The following is a 16,968-nucleotide window of genomic DNA, read 5'->3' as shown; positions in this document are numbered from 1 at the left end:
CAAATTTTTTAAGATATAAATTGTAAACAGCCTTGCAAAACTAATTCTTTAGATTATGTTTTTTAAATAGAAAGTTAGACAAACCTAATTCTATAGCTTATACATTTAAAATAAAAAAGCATGCAAACCAAATTCTATAAAATTATGGATTTTAAAAAGAAAGACAAACTTAATTCTTTAGATTACAATTTTTAAATAGAAAATTGGGCAAGCCTAATTCTTTAGATTATGGATTTTAAATAGAAAGTCTGACAAACCTTTTCTATTGATTATGAATTTTAAATAGAAAGTCTGGCAAACCTTTTCTATTGATTATGAATTTTAAATAGAAAGTCTGGCAAACCTTTTCTATTGATTATGAATTTTAAATAGAAAGTCTGGCAAACCTTTTCTATTGATTATGAATTTTAAGTAGAAAGGCAAATTAATTCTATAGATTATGGATTTTAAATAGAATGTAGAGTTGATTTCAGTGTTGGTGTTTGCTATATATAGCGCTATATATGGAATATACAGCTATCTGTTGACTGGATATCAAATCTAAAGATATGCAAACAATTGGTGGATTTTGTATTTGAAATGTGAAACCAAAAGATGAATTTAAATATTTAAAACCTCCAGTTGACTGCAAGAGCAGGTGACATGCTACAGGATGAGTGTATCATATGTTACAGATCAGGTGTGACTATCATGATGATTTTTACACGACTGGTATATCAAAGGCCATGTTATGTGCTGTCCTGTCTGTGGAATGGTGCATATAAAAGATCCCTTGCTACTAATGAACAAATATAGCAGGCTTCCTATCTAAGATTATATGTCAGAATTACCAAATGTTTCACATGCAATAGCCAATGATTATTTAATAATGTGCTCTTTAACTCTGTGTTCATGTACTGATACAGAAAGTCACGTGTTGGAATTCAGCTCGTCTCCGATAGAACCCAATGAACACAGACTGTACCAGCGTACTCTCTCCATCTACAGGAAAGAAAGCCTGCTGAGTAGGAGAACATACACTCAAACCTCTGTATAATGGACACCTTGTATAATGACCTTAATTAACACCTTGTATAACAACTTGAGGAAAGTCATTTTATAGCCAACCCTATCTATAATGAATACCTCATATAACATATACCTGGGACTCATTTTATACTCAAACCTCTGTTTAATGGACACCTTGTATAATGACCTTAATTAACGACTTGAGGAAAGTCATTTTATAGCCAACCCTATCTATAATGAATACCTCATATAACATATACCTGGGACTCATTTTATACTCAAACCTCTGTATAATGGACACTTTGTATAACAACCTTAATTAACACTTTGTATAACAAGTGGAGGAAAGTAATTTTACAGCCAAACCTATCCATAATGATCACCTTATATAACAACTACTTGAAACTCATTTTACACTCAAACCTTTATATAATGGACACTTTGTATAAATATCTTAATTAACAACTATTGGAAAGTCATTTTTGACATCCAATAGTGGATGATAAATAAATGAATGTGCTCTAGTGGTGTTATTAAACAAAACCAGTTTACTGTATGTCACCAACTGGTGTATATTCAAGGTATGATTTACTGAATTGGCCAAGGAGTGCATCAGCAGTTAGCAGGTTTGGGTTCTGACTGAAACATCAGGGCTGTACCGAGCTAAAACTAACTAAGGGGTGAGGGCAATAATTAAAAAAAAAAAAAGTCAGAATACAGTAAAGATTTCTTCTCCAGCTAAACAAAAAGGTTAATTTTTTTTTTAATTTTTTTTTTGGAGAAGCAACTACCCCCTCCCCCTGCAAGGTACGGCCCTGGAACATAATTATGTTACAATCTTAACAACACATCAATATTCCAAAATAGCTATAGAGCTACCATTTATAATTAGTTTATTGAGCTAACATTTAATATTTGTACAAAGAACATATTTCATAATTAAGTGTTTTTTTAGTAGTAGTAGTAGTAGTAGAAGTAGTACATATAGTACAAACTGCTTTTTTTGTGTGTTTGCATGGTACATATGTTTAGAAGTAGAACACCTAACAATTAGAGGTTTGTGCACATTATAACTTTATTTTGTGTGTTTGCATGGTACATATGTTTAGAAGTAGAACACCTAACAATTAGAGGTTTTTGCACATTATAACTTTATTTTGTGTGTTTGCATGGTACATATGTTTAGAAGTAGAACACCTAACAATTAGAGGTTTGTGCACATTATAACTTTATTTTGTTTTATCCTGCAACCACTGTTTCGGTTGCCCAATTATGATGACCGATTATAGGAAAGTCATAAACCTATACTAGCAGATTGTGATTTCTGGCGTCACTCACGTGATGTCACTCGTGTGATGTCACTCATGTGATGTCACATGCATGGATGCAGTACAAAATTGCTCAGTTGAAATCTAGGTCATCGTACAATGTAGGTGAAATAACTGAAATATTAGCTTGTCCCCTTAATGTTTATGTACTGCAGGATAAAAATACTAACTAGTTAATGACGTAGGATATCGGCTTTTCCTGTTCAGACTGAATGGGAAATTTCTCATTCTTACCTTCACAGGATAAAGCCGATATGCTACTTCATTAACCATTAAATATGGTCAAAAGTAACTTCTTGTATTTTTGAGAAGGAAATGAATATTTGTTTACCTCAGTACATTTTCATTAGAGAGAGAGAGAGACAGACAGGAAGAAAGGAATATTTTATTTAACGACAGACAACACATTTTATTTACCGAGATAGAGTGGAGAGAGAGAGAGAGAGAGAGAGAGAGAGAGAGAGAGAGAGAGAGAGAGAGAGAGAGAGAGAGAGAGAGAGAGAGAGAGAGAGAGAGAGAGAGAGAGAGAGAGAGAGAGAGAGAGAGAGAGAGCGCGCGCGCGCTGGAGAAGAAGCAAGTGGTCTTATAAATACATTTTCCCGATAGACATTTGTGGGGAATTGGTTAGGACATAAAACAGCCTGAATCCATTGAAGGTGTTTGAGCATTCATCAAATGACATCAAAGGATGGGTAGAGTTCTCACCTGAGGTGTGATATGTCATAGAGGATCAATTGCTGGACTTTTCAGTCTGCTCTGGTGTCAGTAAACATTTATTAAACAATCTGCTGGCCTGTTGGTAAACATTTATTAAATAATGTGCTGGGGTGTTAGTAAACATTTAATAAACAATATGCAGGACTTTTTTATCTGGTGGAATGTTGGTACACATTTATTAAACAATCTGCAGGACTGTCAGTAAACAAATATTAAACAATGTGCTGGGGTATCACTAATCATTTATTAAACAATGTGCTGGGGTGTCAGTAACCATTTATTAAACAATATGCAGGACTTTTTCATCTGGTGGAATGTTGGTACACATTTATTAAACAATCTGCAGGACTGTCAGTAAACAAATATTAAACAATGTGCTGGGGTATCACTAATCATTTATTAAACAATGTGCTGGGGTGTCAGTAACCATTTATTAAACAATGTGCAGGATTGTTGGTAAATATTTAATAAACAATATGCAGGACTTTTTCATCTGGTGGAATGTTGGTACACATTTATTAAACAATCTGCAGGACTGTCAGTAAACAAATATTAAACAATGTGCTGGGGTATCACTAATCATTTATTAAACAATGTGCTGGGGTGTCGGTAACCATTTATCAAACAGTGTGCTGGGGTATCGGTAAACATTTATGAAACAATGTGCTGGGGTATCAGTAAACATTTATCAAACAGTGTGCTGGGGTGTCGGTAAACATTTATGAAACAATGTGCTAGGGTATCAGTAAACATTTATGAAACAATGTGCTGGGGTATCAGTAAACATTTATGAAACAGTGTGCTGGGGTATCGGTAAACATTTATGAAACAATGTGCTGGGGTATCAGTAAACATGAAACAATGTGCTGGAGTGTCAATAAACATTTATGAAACAGTGTGCTGGGGTATCAGTAAACATTTAATAAACGACGTGCATGCATGTCAGTAAACATTTATGAAACAGTGTGCCTGGGTATCAGTAAACATTTATCAAACAATGTGCTGGAGTGTCATTAAGGATTTATTACACAATTTGCTGGACTGTCAGTAAACATTAAACAATCTGCTGGACTGTCAGAAAAATGTAGTAAACAATCTGCTGGGTGTCGGTTAACATTAAACAATGTACTGGGGTATTGATAAACAAATATGAAACAAATTTGCTGGGGTGTCAGTAAACAAATGTGTATTAAGCAGTGTTATGGAGCATTGGTAAAGATTTAATAATATTCTGGGGTGTCAGTAAACAAATATGTATTAAGCAATGTTATGGGGCATTGGTAAAGATTTAATAATATTCTGGGGTGTCAGTAAACAAATATGTATTAAGCAATGTTATGGGGCATTGGTAAAGATTTAATAATATTCTGGGGTGTCAGTAAACAAATATGTATTAAGCAATGTTATGGGGCATTGGTAAAGATTTAATAATATTCTGGGGTGTAAACAAACAAATATGTATTAAGCAATGTTATGGGGCATTGGTAAAGATTTAATAATATTCTGGGGTGTCAGTAAACAAATATGTATTAAGCAATGTTATGGAGCATTGGTAAAGATTTAATAATATTCTGGGGTGTAAACAAACAAATATGTATTAAGCAATGTTATGGGGCATTGGTAAAGATTTAATAATATTCTGGGGTGTCAGTAAACAAATATGTATTAAGCAATGTTATGGAGCATTGGTAAAGATTTAATAATATTCTGGGGTGTAAACAAACAAATATGTATTAAGCAATGTTATGGAGCATTGGTAAAGATTTAATAATATTCTGGGGTGTCAGTAAACAAATATGTATTAAGCAATGTTATGGAGCATTGGTAAAGATTTAATAATATTCTGGGGTGTCAGTAAACAAATATGTATTAAGCAATGTTATGGGGCATTGGTAAAGATTTAATAATATTCTGGGGTGTCAGTAAACAAATATGTATTAAGCAATGTTATGGGGCATTGGTAAAGATTTAATAATATTCTAGGGTGTCAGTAAACAAATGTGTATTAAGCAATGTTATGGGGCATTGGTAAAGATTTAATAATATTCTGGGGTGTAAACAAACAAATATGTATTAAGCAATGTTATGGGACATTGGTAAAGATTTAATAATATTCTGGGGTGTCAGTAAACAAATATGTATTAAGCAATGTTATGGGGCATTGGTAAAGATTTAATAATATTCTGGGGTGTCAGTAAACAAATATGTATTAAGCAATGTTATGGGGCATTGGTAAAGATTTAATAATATTCTAGGGTGTCAGTAAACAAATATGTATTAAGCAATGTTATGGGGCATTGGTAAAGATTTAATAATATGCTGGGGTGTCAGTAAACAAATATGTATTAAGCAATGTTATGGGGCATTGGTAAAGATTTAATAATATTCTAGGGTGTCAGTAAACAAATGTGTATTAAGCAATGTTATGGGGCATTGGTAAAGATTTAATAATATTCTGGGGTGTAAACAAACAAATATGTATTAAGCAATGTTATGGGACATTGGTAAAGATTTAATAATATTGGGGGTAAAGATTTAATAATATTCTAGGGTGTCAGTAAACAAATATGTATTAAGCAATGTTATGGAGCATTGGTAAAGATTTAATAATATTCTGGGGTGTCAGTAAACATTGGTAAAGATTTAATAAAACAAATATGTATTAAGCAATGTTATGGGGCATTGGTAAAGATTTAATAATATTCTAGGGTGTCGGTAAACAAATGTGTATTAAGCAATGTTATGGGGCATTGGTAAAGATTTAATAATATTCTAGGGTGTCAGTAAACAAATATGTATTAAGCAATGTTATGGGACATTGGTAAAGATTTGGGGCATTGTGTAAAGATTTAATAATATTCATTGGTAAAGATGTCAGTAAACAAATATGTATTAAGCAATGTTATATGGGGCATTGGTAACAAATATGTATTAAGCAATGTTATGGGGCATTGGTAAAGATTTAATAATATTCTGGGGTGTCAGTAAACAAATATGTATTAATATGTATATAAGCATTGGTAAAGATTTAATAATATGGGGTGTTGGTAACAAGATTATAATAATATGTTATGGGGCATTGGTAAAGATTTAATAATATTCTAGGGTGTCAGTAAACAAATGTGTATTAAGCAATGTTATGGGGCATTGGTAAAGATTTAATAATATTCTGGGGTGTAAACAAACAAATATGTATTAAGCAATGTTATGGGACATTGGTAAAGATTTAATAATATTCTGGGGTGTCAGTAAACAAATATGTATTAAGCAATGTTATGGGGCATTGGTAAAGATTTAATAATATTCTAGGGTGTCAGTAAACAAATATGTATTAAGCAATGTTATGGGGCATTGGTAAAGATTTAATAATATTCTGGGGTGTCAGTAAACAAATATGTATTAAGCAATGTTATGGGGCATTGGTAAAGATTTAATAATATTCTAGGGGTGTCAGTAAACAAATATGTATTAAGCAATGTTATGGGGCATTGGTAAAGATTTAATAATATTCTAGGGTGTCAGTAAACAAATGTGTATTAAGCAATGTTATGGGGCATTGGTAAAGATTTAATAATATTCTGGGGTGTAAACAAACAAATATGTATTAAGCAATGTTATGGGACATTGGTAAAGATTTAATAATATTCTGGGGTGTCAGTAAACAAATATGTATTAAGCAATGTTATGGGGCATTGGTAAAGATTTAATAATATTCTAGGGTGTCAGTAAACAAATGTGTATTAAGCAATGTTATGGAGCATTAGTAAAGATTTAATAATATTCTGGGGGTCAGTCATGTAAACAAATGGGGCATTGGTAAAGATTTAATAATATTCTAAGTAAACAATGTGTATGGTTATGGGGCATTGGTAAAGATTTAATAATATTCTAGGGTGTCGTAAAATTTAATAATATTCTGGGGTGTATTAAGCAATGTTAACATTGGTAAAGATTTAATAATATTCTAGGGTGTCAGTAAACAAATATGTATTAAGCAATGTTATGGGGCATTGGTAAAGATTTAATAATATTCTAGGGTGTCAGTAAACAAATATGTATTAAGCAATGTTATGGGGCATTGGTAAAGATTTAATAATATTCTAGGGTGTCAGTAAACAAATATGTATTAACATTGGTAAAGATTTAATAATATTCTAGGGTGTCAGTAAACAAAAACAAGGGTGTCAGTAAACAATATGTATTAAACAAATATGTATTAAGCAATGTTATGGGACATTGGTAAAGATTTAATAATATTCTGGGGTGTAAACAAACAAATATGAAACAGTGTTGTGGGATGTTAGCAAGCATACTATTACTAAGATAATGTGCGATAAATACGTATTAAACACTGTGCTATGGGAAAACACATCTATGAAAGATCTCTCGCTGCTAATATGTCCGGTGGCCCTCTCACAAAACAATAATGCCAGACAGGAGGGCAATAAGTGCAGTTATGAATCTCTTGAACAATATTTGACTGAAGGTGCAGGTGCAGGTGCAGCAGATTCAGGCAGGGGCCCAAAGGGCCCAGGCACCTTCCTATTTTTGGTGAAACATATATTACAGAATACACAAAAATGCAAAGTATCCCATCCACCTATCAAGGAGCTTTAAATTCTATTTTCAAAAACTACAACTGGTTTTGTAACCCCTCTATTAAAAAAATCCTGGATCTGCACCTGAGGTGGCATATATCCATATATTAATGGGTGTGAAATGGATAAGTTATAGTCCCTATATGTTGTAGACAATTACATATTCAGTGGGTTTATTTTTAAAAATGTTTTTATGAAAAGTGTTTTGGGGGGAGCACTCAATATAGCATTGGGCTAATTGGTGGCAGCATCTATCTTATCTAGACCCAAGTGCCAAATTAATCAAATATTACACAACCGATGGCTGTAGTTTAAAATGTGTTGACGAGTTGTTAAATATTCATTTCCTATAGTAATCAGTGCTATGACCTTTATCTGTTCTGTCTGCAGGGAAACTGCATATAAAAGACATCTTTCTGAAAACTTAAAAATCAGTCATGTCAGATTTATCTCCCTCCCACTGTACAGTGTGCTACAATTTCCATGTCCGATACATGATATCCAGGCCATTTCATATACATGATATCCAGCCCATTCATATACATGATACCTAGGCCATTTCATATACCTGATATCCAGGCCATTTGATATACCTGATATCCAGGCCACTTCATATACCTGATATTCAGGCCATTTCATATACATGATATCCAGGCCATTTCATATACATGATATCCAGGCCATTTCATATACATGATACCCAGGACATTTCACAAAAATGTTTATTTGCAAATCCACATAATTGTAAAATGTATGAAAATTGCAGAGACCAAAAGCTGTAAAGATACAGCACTATAGGTCTAGGAACAATGACTAAATTACACATGTTTGAATCATTGTTTTAGTTTTAACATTATTTGCAATAAACGGTGTGTTCTGGATGGGACAGAAATAAGACTCTTGTGTGAAATGGTCCATCCACTGATTAAACAATGTGCTGGGGTGTCAGTAAATTAATATTAAACAATGTGCTGGGGTGTTAGTAAATTAATATTAAACAATATGCTGGGGTGTCAGTAAATGAATATTAAACAATATGCTGGGGTGTCGGTAAATTAATATTAAACAATGTGCTGAGGTGTCAGTAAATTAATATTAAACAATGTGCTGAGGTGTCAGTAAATTAATATTAAACAATGTGCTGGATTGTCAGTAAATTGATATTAAACAATGTGCTGGGGTGTCAGTAAATGAATATTAAACAATGTGCTGAGGTGTCAGTAAATGAATATTAAACAATGTGCTGGGGTGTCAGTAAACAAACATTTAATAATATTCTGGGGTATCAATAAATGAATATTAAACAATGTGCTGAGGTGTCAGTAAACAAATATTAAACAATGTGCTGGGGTATCAGTAAATGAATATTAAACAATGTGCTGGGGTATCAGTAAGCAAATTTTAAACAACGTGCTGGGGTATCAGTAAATGAATATTAAACAATGTGCTGAGGTGTCAGTAAATAAATATTAAACAACGTGCTGGGGTATCAGTAAATGAATATTAAACAATGTGCTGGGATGTCAGTAAATAGTTACTAAACAATGTGCTGGGGTATCAGTAAACAAATATTAAACAATGTGCTGGGGCGTCAGTAAACAAATATTAAACAACGTGCTTGGGTATCAGTAAATGAATATTAAACAATGTGCTGAGGTGTCAGTAAATAAATATTAAACAATGTGCTGGGGTGTCAGTAAACAAATATTAAACAATGTGCTGAGGTGTCAGTAAACAAATATTAAACAATGTGCTGGGGTGTCAATAAATACATATTAAACAATGTGCTGGGGTGTCAGTAAATACATATTAAACATTGTGCTGGGGTGTCAATAAATACATATTAAACAATGTGCTGGGGTGTCAATAAATGAATATTAAACATTGTGCTGAGGTGTCAGTAAATGAATATTAAACATTGTGCTGGGGTGTCAATAAATACATATTAAACAATGTGCTGGGGTGTCAGTAAATGAGTATCTAACATTGTGCTGGGGTGTCAATAAATACATATTAAACAATGTGCTGGGGTGTCAGTAAATGAATATTAAACATTGTGCTGGGGTGTCAATAAATAAATATTAAACAATGTGTTGGGGTGTCAGTAAATGAATATTAAACAATGTGCTGGGGTGTCAATAAATACATATTAAACAATCTGCTGTGATGTCAGTAAATGAATATTAAACATTGTGCTGGGGTGTCAATAAATAAATATTAAACAATGTGTTGGGGTGTCAGTAAATGAATATTAAACAATGTGCTGGGGTGTCAATAAATACATATTAAACAATCTGCTGTGATGTCAGTAAATGAATATTAAACATTGTGCTGGGGTGTCAATAAATAAATATTAAACAATGTGTTGGGGTGTCAGTAAATGAATATTAAACAATGTGCTGGGGTGTCAATAAATACATATTAAACAATCTGCTGTGATGTCAGTAAATGAATATTAAACATTGTGCTGGGGTGTCAATAAATACATATTAAACATTGTGCTGGGATATCAATAAATACATATTAAACAATGTGCTGGGGTGTCAATAAATACATATTAAACAATGTGCTGGGGTGTCAATAAATACATGTTAAACATTGTGCTGGGGTATCAATGAATACATATTAAACATTGTGCTGGGGTGTCAATAAATACATATTAAACAATGTGCTGGGGTATCAATAAATACATATTAAACATTGTGCTGGGGTGTCAGTAAATACATATTAAACAATGTGCTGGGGTGTCAGTAAATACATATTAAACATTGTGCTGGGGTGTCAGTCAATACACATTAAACATTGTGCTGGGGTGTCAATAAATACATATTAAACATTGTGCTGGGGTGTCAGTAAATACACATTAAACAATGCTGGGGTGTCAGAAAATACATTAAACATTGTGCTGGGGTGTCAATAAATACATATTAAACATTGTGCTGGGGTGTCAATAAATACATATTAAACAATGTGCTGAGGTGTCAGTAAATGAATATTACACAGTCCTGGGGTGTCAATAAATACATATTAAACAATGTGCTGGGGTGTTGGTAAATGAATATTACACAAAGTGCTGGGGTGTTGGTAAATGAATATTACACAAAGTGCTGGGGTGTTGGTAAATATTCTGAGGTGTAAATAAACATATAAAACAATGTAATGGGATGTTAGCATACTTACAGTATTATTTAATGTGCAGTAAATACATATTAAACAATGTGCTGGGGTGTCAGTAAACAAATATGTGCTTCCTTTTTTAAAAATTATTTTTGATAACTTCATTTCCCCGAGTGTAAAACAGATCAAACTATGTTTTATTAATGTGCCGTGGTGTCCGATATTGTGGTTTATAACATAACTAATGATCAAAATACAACTTATGGTCATACTTAAGTTGAAGCACACTGTTGTGGACAAATATGACTGGTTTCATTATATCAGCAGCAAGAAATCTTTCATATGCATTTTTGGGGCGGGACGTAGCTGAGTGGTACAGCGCTCTGGGATCGATTCCCGTCGGTGGGTCCATTGGGCTATTTCTCGTTCCAGCCAGTACCGCACAACTGATGTAACAAAGGCTGTTGTATGTACTATCCTGTCTGTTGGAGGGTGCCTATAAAAGATCCCATGCTACTAATCAAAAAGAGTAGCCCATGAAGTCCTTGACCATATGTCCGACGCCATATAACCATAAATAAAATGTGTGTCGTTAAATAAAACATTTTCTTCCTTCCTTCATATGCATTTTTCTCCCACAGACAAAGATGCACTACTAACTTGAAAATATTACTTTATTCTCACATTTATTAAAAACCATTATTCTCATTATTTAATCTCACATTACTAATAAACGGCACTGTACTAATAAACTAATCTTTCAGATGATTCAGCCGATGCATACACACAAAATGTATCGGCCCCTGCACTTCCCAGCCGGCCACCTCCAAATCGGGACCGGTCCTCCCCCAGAACACCACCCAAACCCTCCCAGTCTGCCGTGAAGGAGAATCAACCAATCAAAATATCTCAGCGGAATCCACCCGACAGGTTTGAAAATTCCAAGCCGGCGTCCGCTTTCAGCAAAAGTGTGGTGAAGAGTAAGTTTTTGTTTAATTATTATTATTATTATTATTATTTTTTTTTTTTTATAGTTTTTTTTTTTTTGGGGGGGGGGGGGGTATGTTTGAAGATTGTGTGATGTAATAGCAATGTAGTAAACATGAGTATATTGCACTATGGCTTCATCTGTAAGACAATTTCTCATCACAGCCAGTGCACCATGACCATGGTGTATCACAGGCCGTGGTATGTGATATCCTGTCTGGAATGGTGCATATAAAAGATCCCATGCTACTAATAGAAAATTGTAGCGAGTTTCCTTTCTAAGACTATATATCAAAATTACCAAATGTTTGACATCCAGTAACTGATAATTAATGTGCTCTAGTGGTGTCGTTAAACAAAACAAATTTCTTCTTCATCTGTAAGACACTACAATTCTGTCAAGCATACCGATAGTATGCATTGGTCAATGCTGAGGAGATTCTCTGTTTTACACTGGCAATAGTGCAATATTAATAGAATCAATCACCGTTGAGAGGTATAGATACGGCAATTCCAACCCAAGGGACAAAATGTTTACTTACAAAACAAATTTGTCCCTCGGGTTGGAATTGCCTTGTCTATACCTCACAACGGTGATTGATCCTTTGTCTTGCCCATTTAATTACAGTAACAAAAGCTTTAATTTTGTAAGCTATGGTTTGTTTATTGTAGAACAATTCATAAACATTTCACCTACAAATAAATTTACCAATAAATATAAAGTTGAAAATATTAATTTGTTTAAATATTTTTAAAACAATGATACAACGTTAAATGGCAAACAGAATTCTGAAAAACATGAGTTATGACGTCAATCATCGTAAAACATGAGATATGACGTCAATCGTCGTAAAACATGAGTTATGACATCAATCGTCGTAAAACATGAGTTATGACATCAATCGTCGTAAAACATGAGTTATGACATCAATCGTGGTAAAAAATGAGTTATGACGTCACATGTATGTAGAAATCATCTAGCCCTCGGGTCGGACAGATTTATTTAGCCCTAGGGTCAGACAGAGTTTTCTAGCACCGTGAAATAGCTGGATAATCCTGTCCAGTGGGCAAGAACATGATTTATGAGTTCACAAAACCATGGAGCAGTACAATAAGATCTCAGACGGAATTACACTGATGTAACATTAACCAGTCAAAAGTCATGTAGAATAATGCATGAGGTAATAAAGGTAATTATTGGAAGTGTTTGGCATCTATATCACGTTTATTTCTCATTCCAGCCAGTGCACCATGACTGGTATATCAAAGGCCATGGTATGTGCTATCCTGTCTGGGATGGTGCATATTTATATCTTTTATAAAAGATCTCTTGCTACTAATAAAAAAATGTAGCAGATTTCCTCTCTATGACTGAAAATTACCAAATATTTGACATCCAATAGCCGATGATTAATAAAACATCAATGTGCTCTAGTGGTGTCATTAAACAAAAACAAACAAACTATATCACACAGAAACTTGCTTCATTAAGGAATATGGATTAGTGTGTTTGTAGTGACCCAAACTGTGGTTGAGTCAAGATTTAAAAGCAAAACTAGGCATATGATGTTTGTGAAAATATTCCTGAATGACCGTTCTCAACTTGTTTCGATGTCTGCACTTAAAGGTAGTGTCAACTCAAACAAGAGCCTTATGTGTTGGAAAGATGCATACCTGGACCACCAACACATACTGACACTTTAGCAAATGAAAAACGCGTAATTTTAGAGTTAATATAAAAAAACATGATTATTACTGCTAACTGGGGGCAGCCATTTTGTTTCTTTTCTGTGACATCCGGTGGGATAGCTTGGGGTGAAGTGACATCAGCTCCTGACCATCTCCTGTATGTACAGTGTAAACAAAAGCAGTAATTTTCGACAAGACGCTTCTCTTTGATCAACCTGACTTGTAAAACAGCGTAAATGACATAATAATATACTAAACTATTTAACTAAATATATTTCAAGTTGCATTAAGGGAACAAAATGGGGTTATAGTATTTTTCTCTGTTAAATAATCCAAAGAAAAAATGTACACTATTAGGCCTATTGATATGCTACGTTGGAGCAAAAATGACAACCCACGATACCCAAGTGATAATTTTCTTTTCTTTGGGACTACGTTATTGGTCAGTTCTGTGGTTTTAGATGGAAAAGTCTGCTTAATCAATAGTTTTACAGAACTATTTACTGTAATAAACCATGTCCATTACCATTTTAGGGGCGACAGGTAATATTCCACAATACCGGTATGTATTTTTGTGTCTAGACAGCATCAATTAATTGGCTCATCTGGTTACCAATCAAATACACACCTGCCAATCAGGAATCACAGGTAGAAGCAACTAACAGCATAGACCAATTAACTAAGAAAACACTCCGTGTAACATTTCAGTACGTAGGTTAATGCATGGACAAAACATTGTTAATTATTTCGACTTGTTGTGTAGCCACTGACAATGGTATTTTATTTTGTATTGAAAAATAATATACCAGTATATAGTGCTGGATATACTTATTGCTGGCTTACTGGGATGTATATTATTACAGAAAATTGCAATTTATGACTATATATCATCCCGCAAAAATTTGGTAGATTGTGTTTATCTAGTTCTAAGGCTCATTCCTGACATTACGCGTTAAATATTACGTAACCACCAGCTTGCCAGAGGGCGTACTCACTGAGATGGTACAAAATGGCTGTGCCCATTATATATAATAGCCGTCACATTTAACCATTTTATTAATTAACTATACGATTATACTTGTTGATATTAAGCAATAAAGTGCATTATATATCGTTGAATATGCATACCAGGCCAACTGCCTTAATTGTCCTCTCCTTTAACTAATCTGTCAGTCAGTCTAGCCAACCAAATGTGGCTGGTTGACTTTGATGGTGGTTCTAGAACTGTATAATATTATGACAAGATATCACTACCGTAAATCTTTGAATAAAAAAGTAGGCTTCTATTGTAATTTTATTATTTTATTTGTTTACGCTCTGATACCCAGCCTCTGTTCAAGTGATCTTCCAATGTAGGCTTTCAAGCCTTTTTGAATGTGTGGCAACCTCTTACCTCACAGGAGAAAAAAAAAAATTGTTTCTCATTTCCTGTTGTTCTCGCCATGTAGTAATAAGCTTTTGACGTCATGCAACATAAGTCACGAGTATAACATGCTCAAAGCTATAATAGGAAACAGACTTCTATTCAATGCAGGCCTTTATTTTTTTGTGAAGTTCTAAGACCAGGGTTCCATTCCACGAAGCAATCTTAGCACTAAGATCACCTTAAGTTCATAAGGCCCATATTTTCAAAGCTATCTTAGTGATACAAGATCGCACAACCATCGATCACTATGACATCACTACAGCACATGCCATAGTGATGTCATAGCTTATAATGGTTTTACGATTTTGAAGCGCTAAGATAGCTTTGAAAATAAGGGCCCAGATCTCTAACCGAGGCTGGTTAGATATTTTCGAAGCTACTTTAGCGCTATAGTATAATAAAGCTGCCGTAAGCTATGATGTCCCACGTTGCATGCCATAGCCTACAATGGTTTTATGATATTTTAGTGGCAAGCTTTAAAAATCTGGGCCGAGGTATTTAGGGTACATTGTTTACATACATGACAACTCAGTGTTCATGTACTGATACAGAAAGAGTGAGCCACACCTCAGCATTCAGCGAGTCTCCGATAGAACCCAGTGAGCACAGACTGTACCAGCGTAATCGCTCCATCTACAGGAAAGAAAGTCTGCTGAGTATGAGAGCATACACTCAAACCTAATTAACACCTTGTATAACAATTAATGGAATTAATTTTGCACTCAAACCTATGTATAATGGACACCTTGTGTTATGACCTCAATGAACACCTTGTATAACAACTACTGAAAAGTCATTTTACAGTTGAACCTAGCTATTATGGACATCTTATATAACAGCAACTTGGGACTCGTTGTACACTCAAACCTCTGTATAATGAACATCATGTATAACGGCCATAATTAACAACTTATTTAACAACTACTGGAAAGTAATTTTACATGAACCTATCTATAATGGACACCTTTTATAACAACTTCTTGGAACTAATTTTACACGCAAACCTCTGCATACTGGACACCTGTAATACACACGAGATACCACCATATTTAACAACTGCTTGGAACTGATTTTACACTCAAACCTCTGCATACTGGACACCTGTAATACACACGAGATACCACCATATTTAACAACTGCTTGGAACTGATTTTACAATGAAACCTCTGTATAACGGACACCAGGGCTAAAAAAGCCATGTTGCCAAATACAAGTGAACATTCTGATGGATGAGTTAAACAATATAATCACTAGTTGATTGTTTCCGATTAAACAAATAAAGCATTTACTTTTACTTTGGTTTTTACTTTGGTTGGGTGTTGGAGAGGTGCAGGGGGACAGCCCTATGCCCCCCCCCCCCCATACCCCAACTCTAAAGATTAAGCATTCCTCCAATCAAAAGTCTAAATAATATATACATGTACTTCCCCTCCCCCATTGCCTGTGTGTAGGCTAATAGACTAGTAGATATTCTGCTAGACTATGAAGTTTTTCGCTGGTTCTCATCTATTAGGCCAGACAGATATTTTTTCAGTTCAACATTCCTGTAACACCTAGTATAATTGTTCAGTAGCTAAAACATTGTACAGTGGCATAGCATGGGTTGCCAGCGCCCGGAGGAAGGCAAGTATTGAATCAGTGGCGTAGCGTGGGTTGCCAGCGCCCGGAGGAAGGCAAGTATTGAATCAGTGGCGTAGCGTGGGTTGCCAGCGCCCGGAGGAAGGCAAGTATTGAATCAGTGGCGTAGCGTGGGTTGCCAGCGCCCGGAGGAAGGCAAGTATTGAATCAGTGGCGTAGCGTGGGTTGCCAGCGCCCGGAGGAAGGCAAGTATTGAATCAGTGGCGTAGCGTGGGTTGCCAGCGCCCGGAGGAAGGCAAGTATTGAATCAGTGGCGTAGCGTGGGTTGCCAGCGCCCGGAGGAAGGCGAGTATTGAACCACTAACCAGTGGACCGTTAGCACTCCCCGAGTTCCTTCTACCAGTCCAGAATGTTGCACCCACGGCGACTGCCCCAGTGGCCCCGTCACTGACCTTGTATAACTACTTGTTGGTAGAAGACACCAAATTTAACACCCTGTTTATATAAATGTCACTTACAA

General features: G+C 34.8%; 1 protein-coding gene across 5 annotated transcripts in view; it reads left to right on the top strand.

Moving 5' to 3' along the window:
• LOC121381295 (epidermal growth factor receptor kinase substrate 8-like) overlaps nt 1-16,968 on the top strand; it is a 135,965-nt gene that overhangs the window by 105,258 nt on the left and 13,739 nt on the right. For 4 of the 5 annotated variants that reach the window (XM_041510543.1, XM_041510544.1, XM_041510546.1 and 1 more), the window contains 2 exons: nt 11,533-11,748; nt 15,422-15,526. In XM_041510543.1, the coding sequence (XP_041366477.1) occupies nt 11,533-11,748; nt 15,422-15,526 (321 nt within the window). The remainder of the gene's footprint in view (nt 1-11,532; nt 11,749-15,421; nt 15,527-16,968) is intronic. The other variant, XM_041510545.1, reaches the window with a different exon arrangement.

The sequence above is a fragment of the Gigantopelta aegis genome, chromosome 9 (genome assembly GCF_016097555.1).
Source record: "Gigantopelta aegis isolate Gae_Host chromosome 9, Gae_host_genome, whole genome shotgun sequence".
NCBI classification, from domain to species: Eukaryota; Metazoa; Mollusca; class Gastropoda; order Neomphalida; family Peltospiridae; genus Gigantopelta; species Gigantopelta aegis.
Note: the sequence above shows the minus strand (reverse complement) of the source record. Positions and strands in the feature narration are given on the sequence as shown.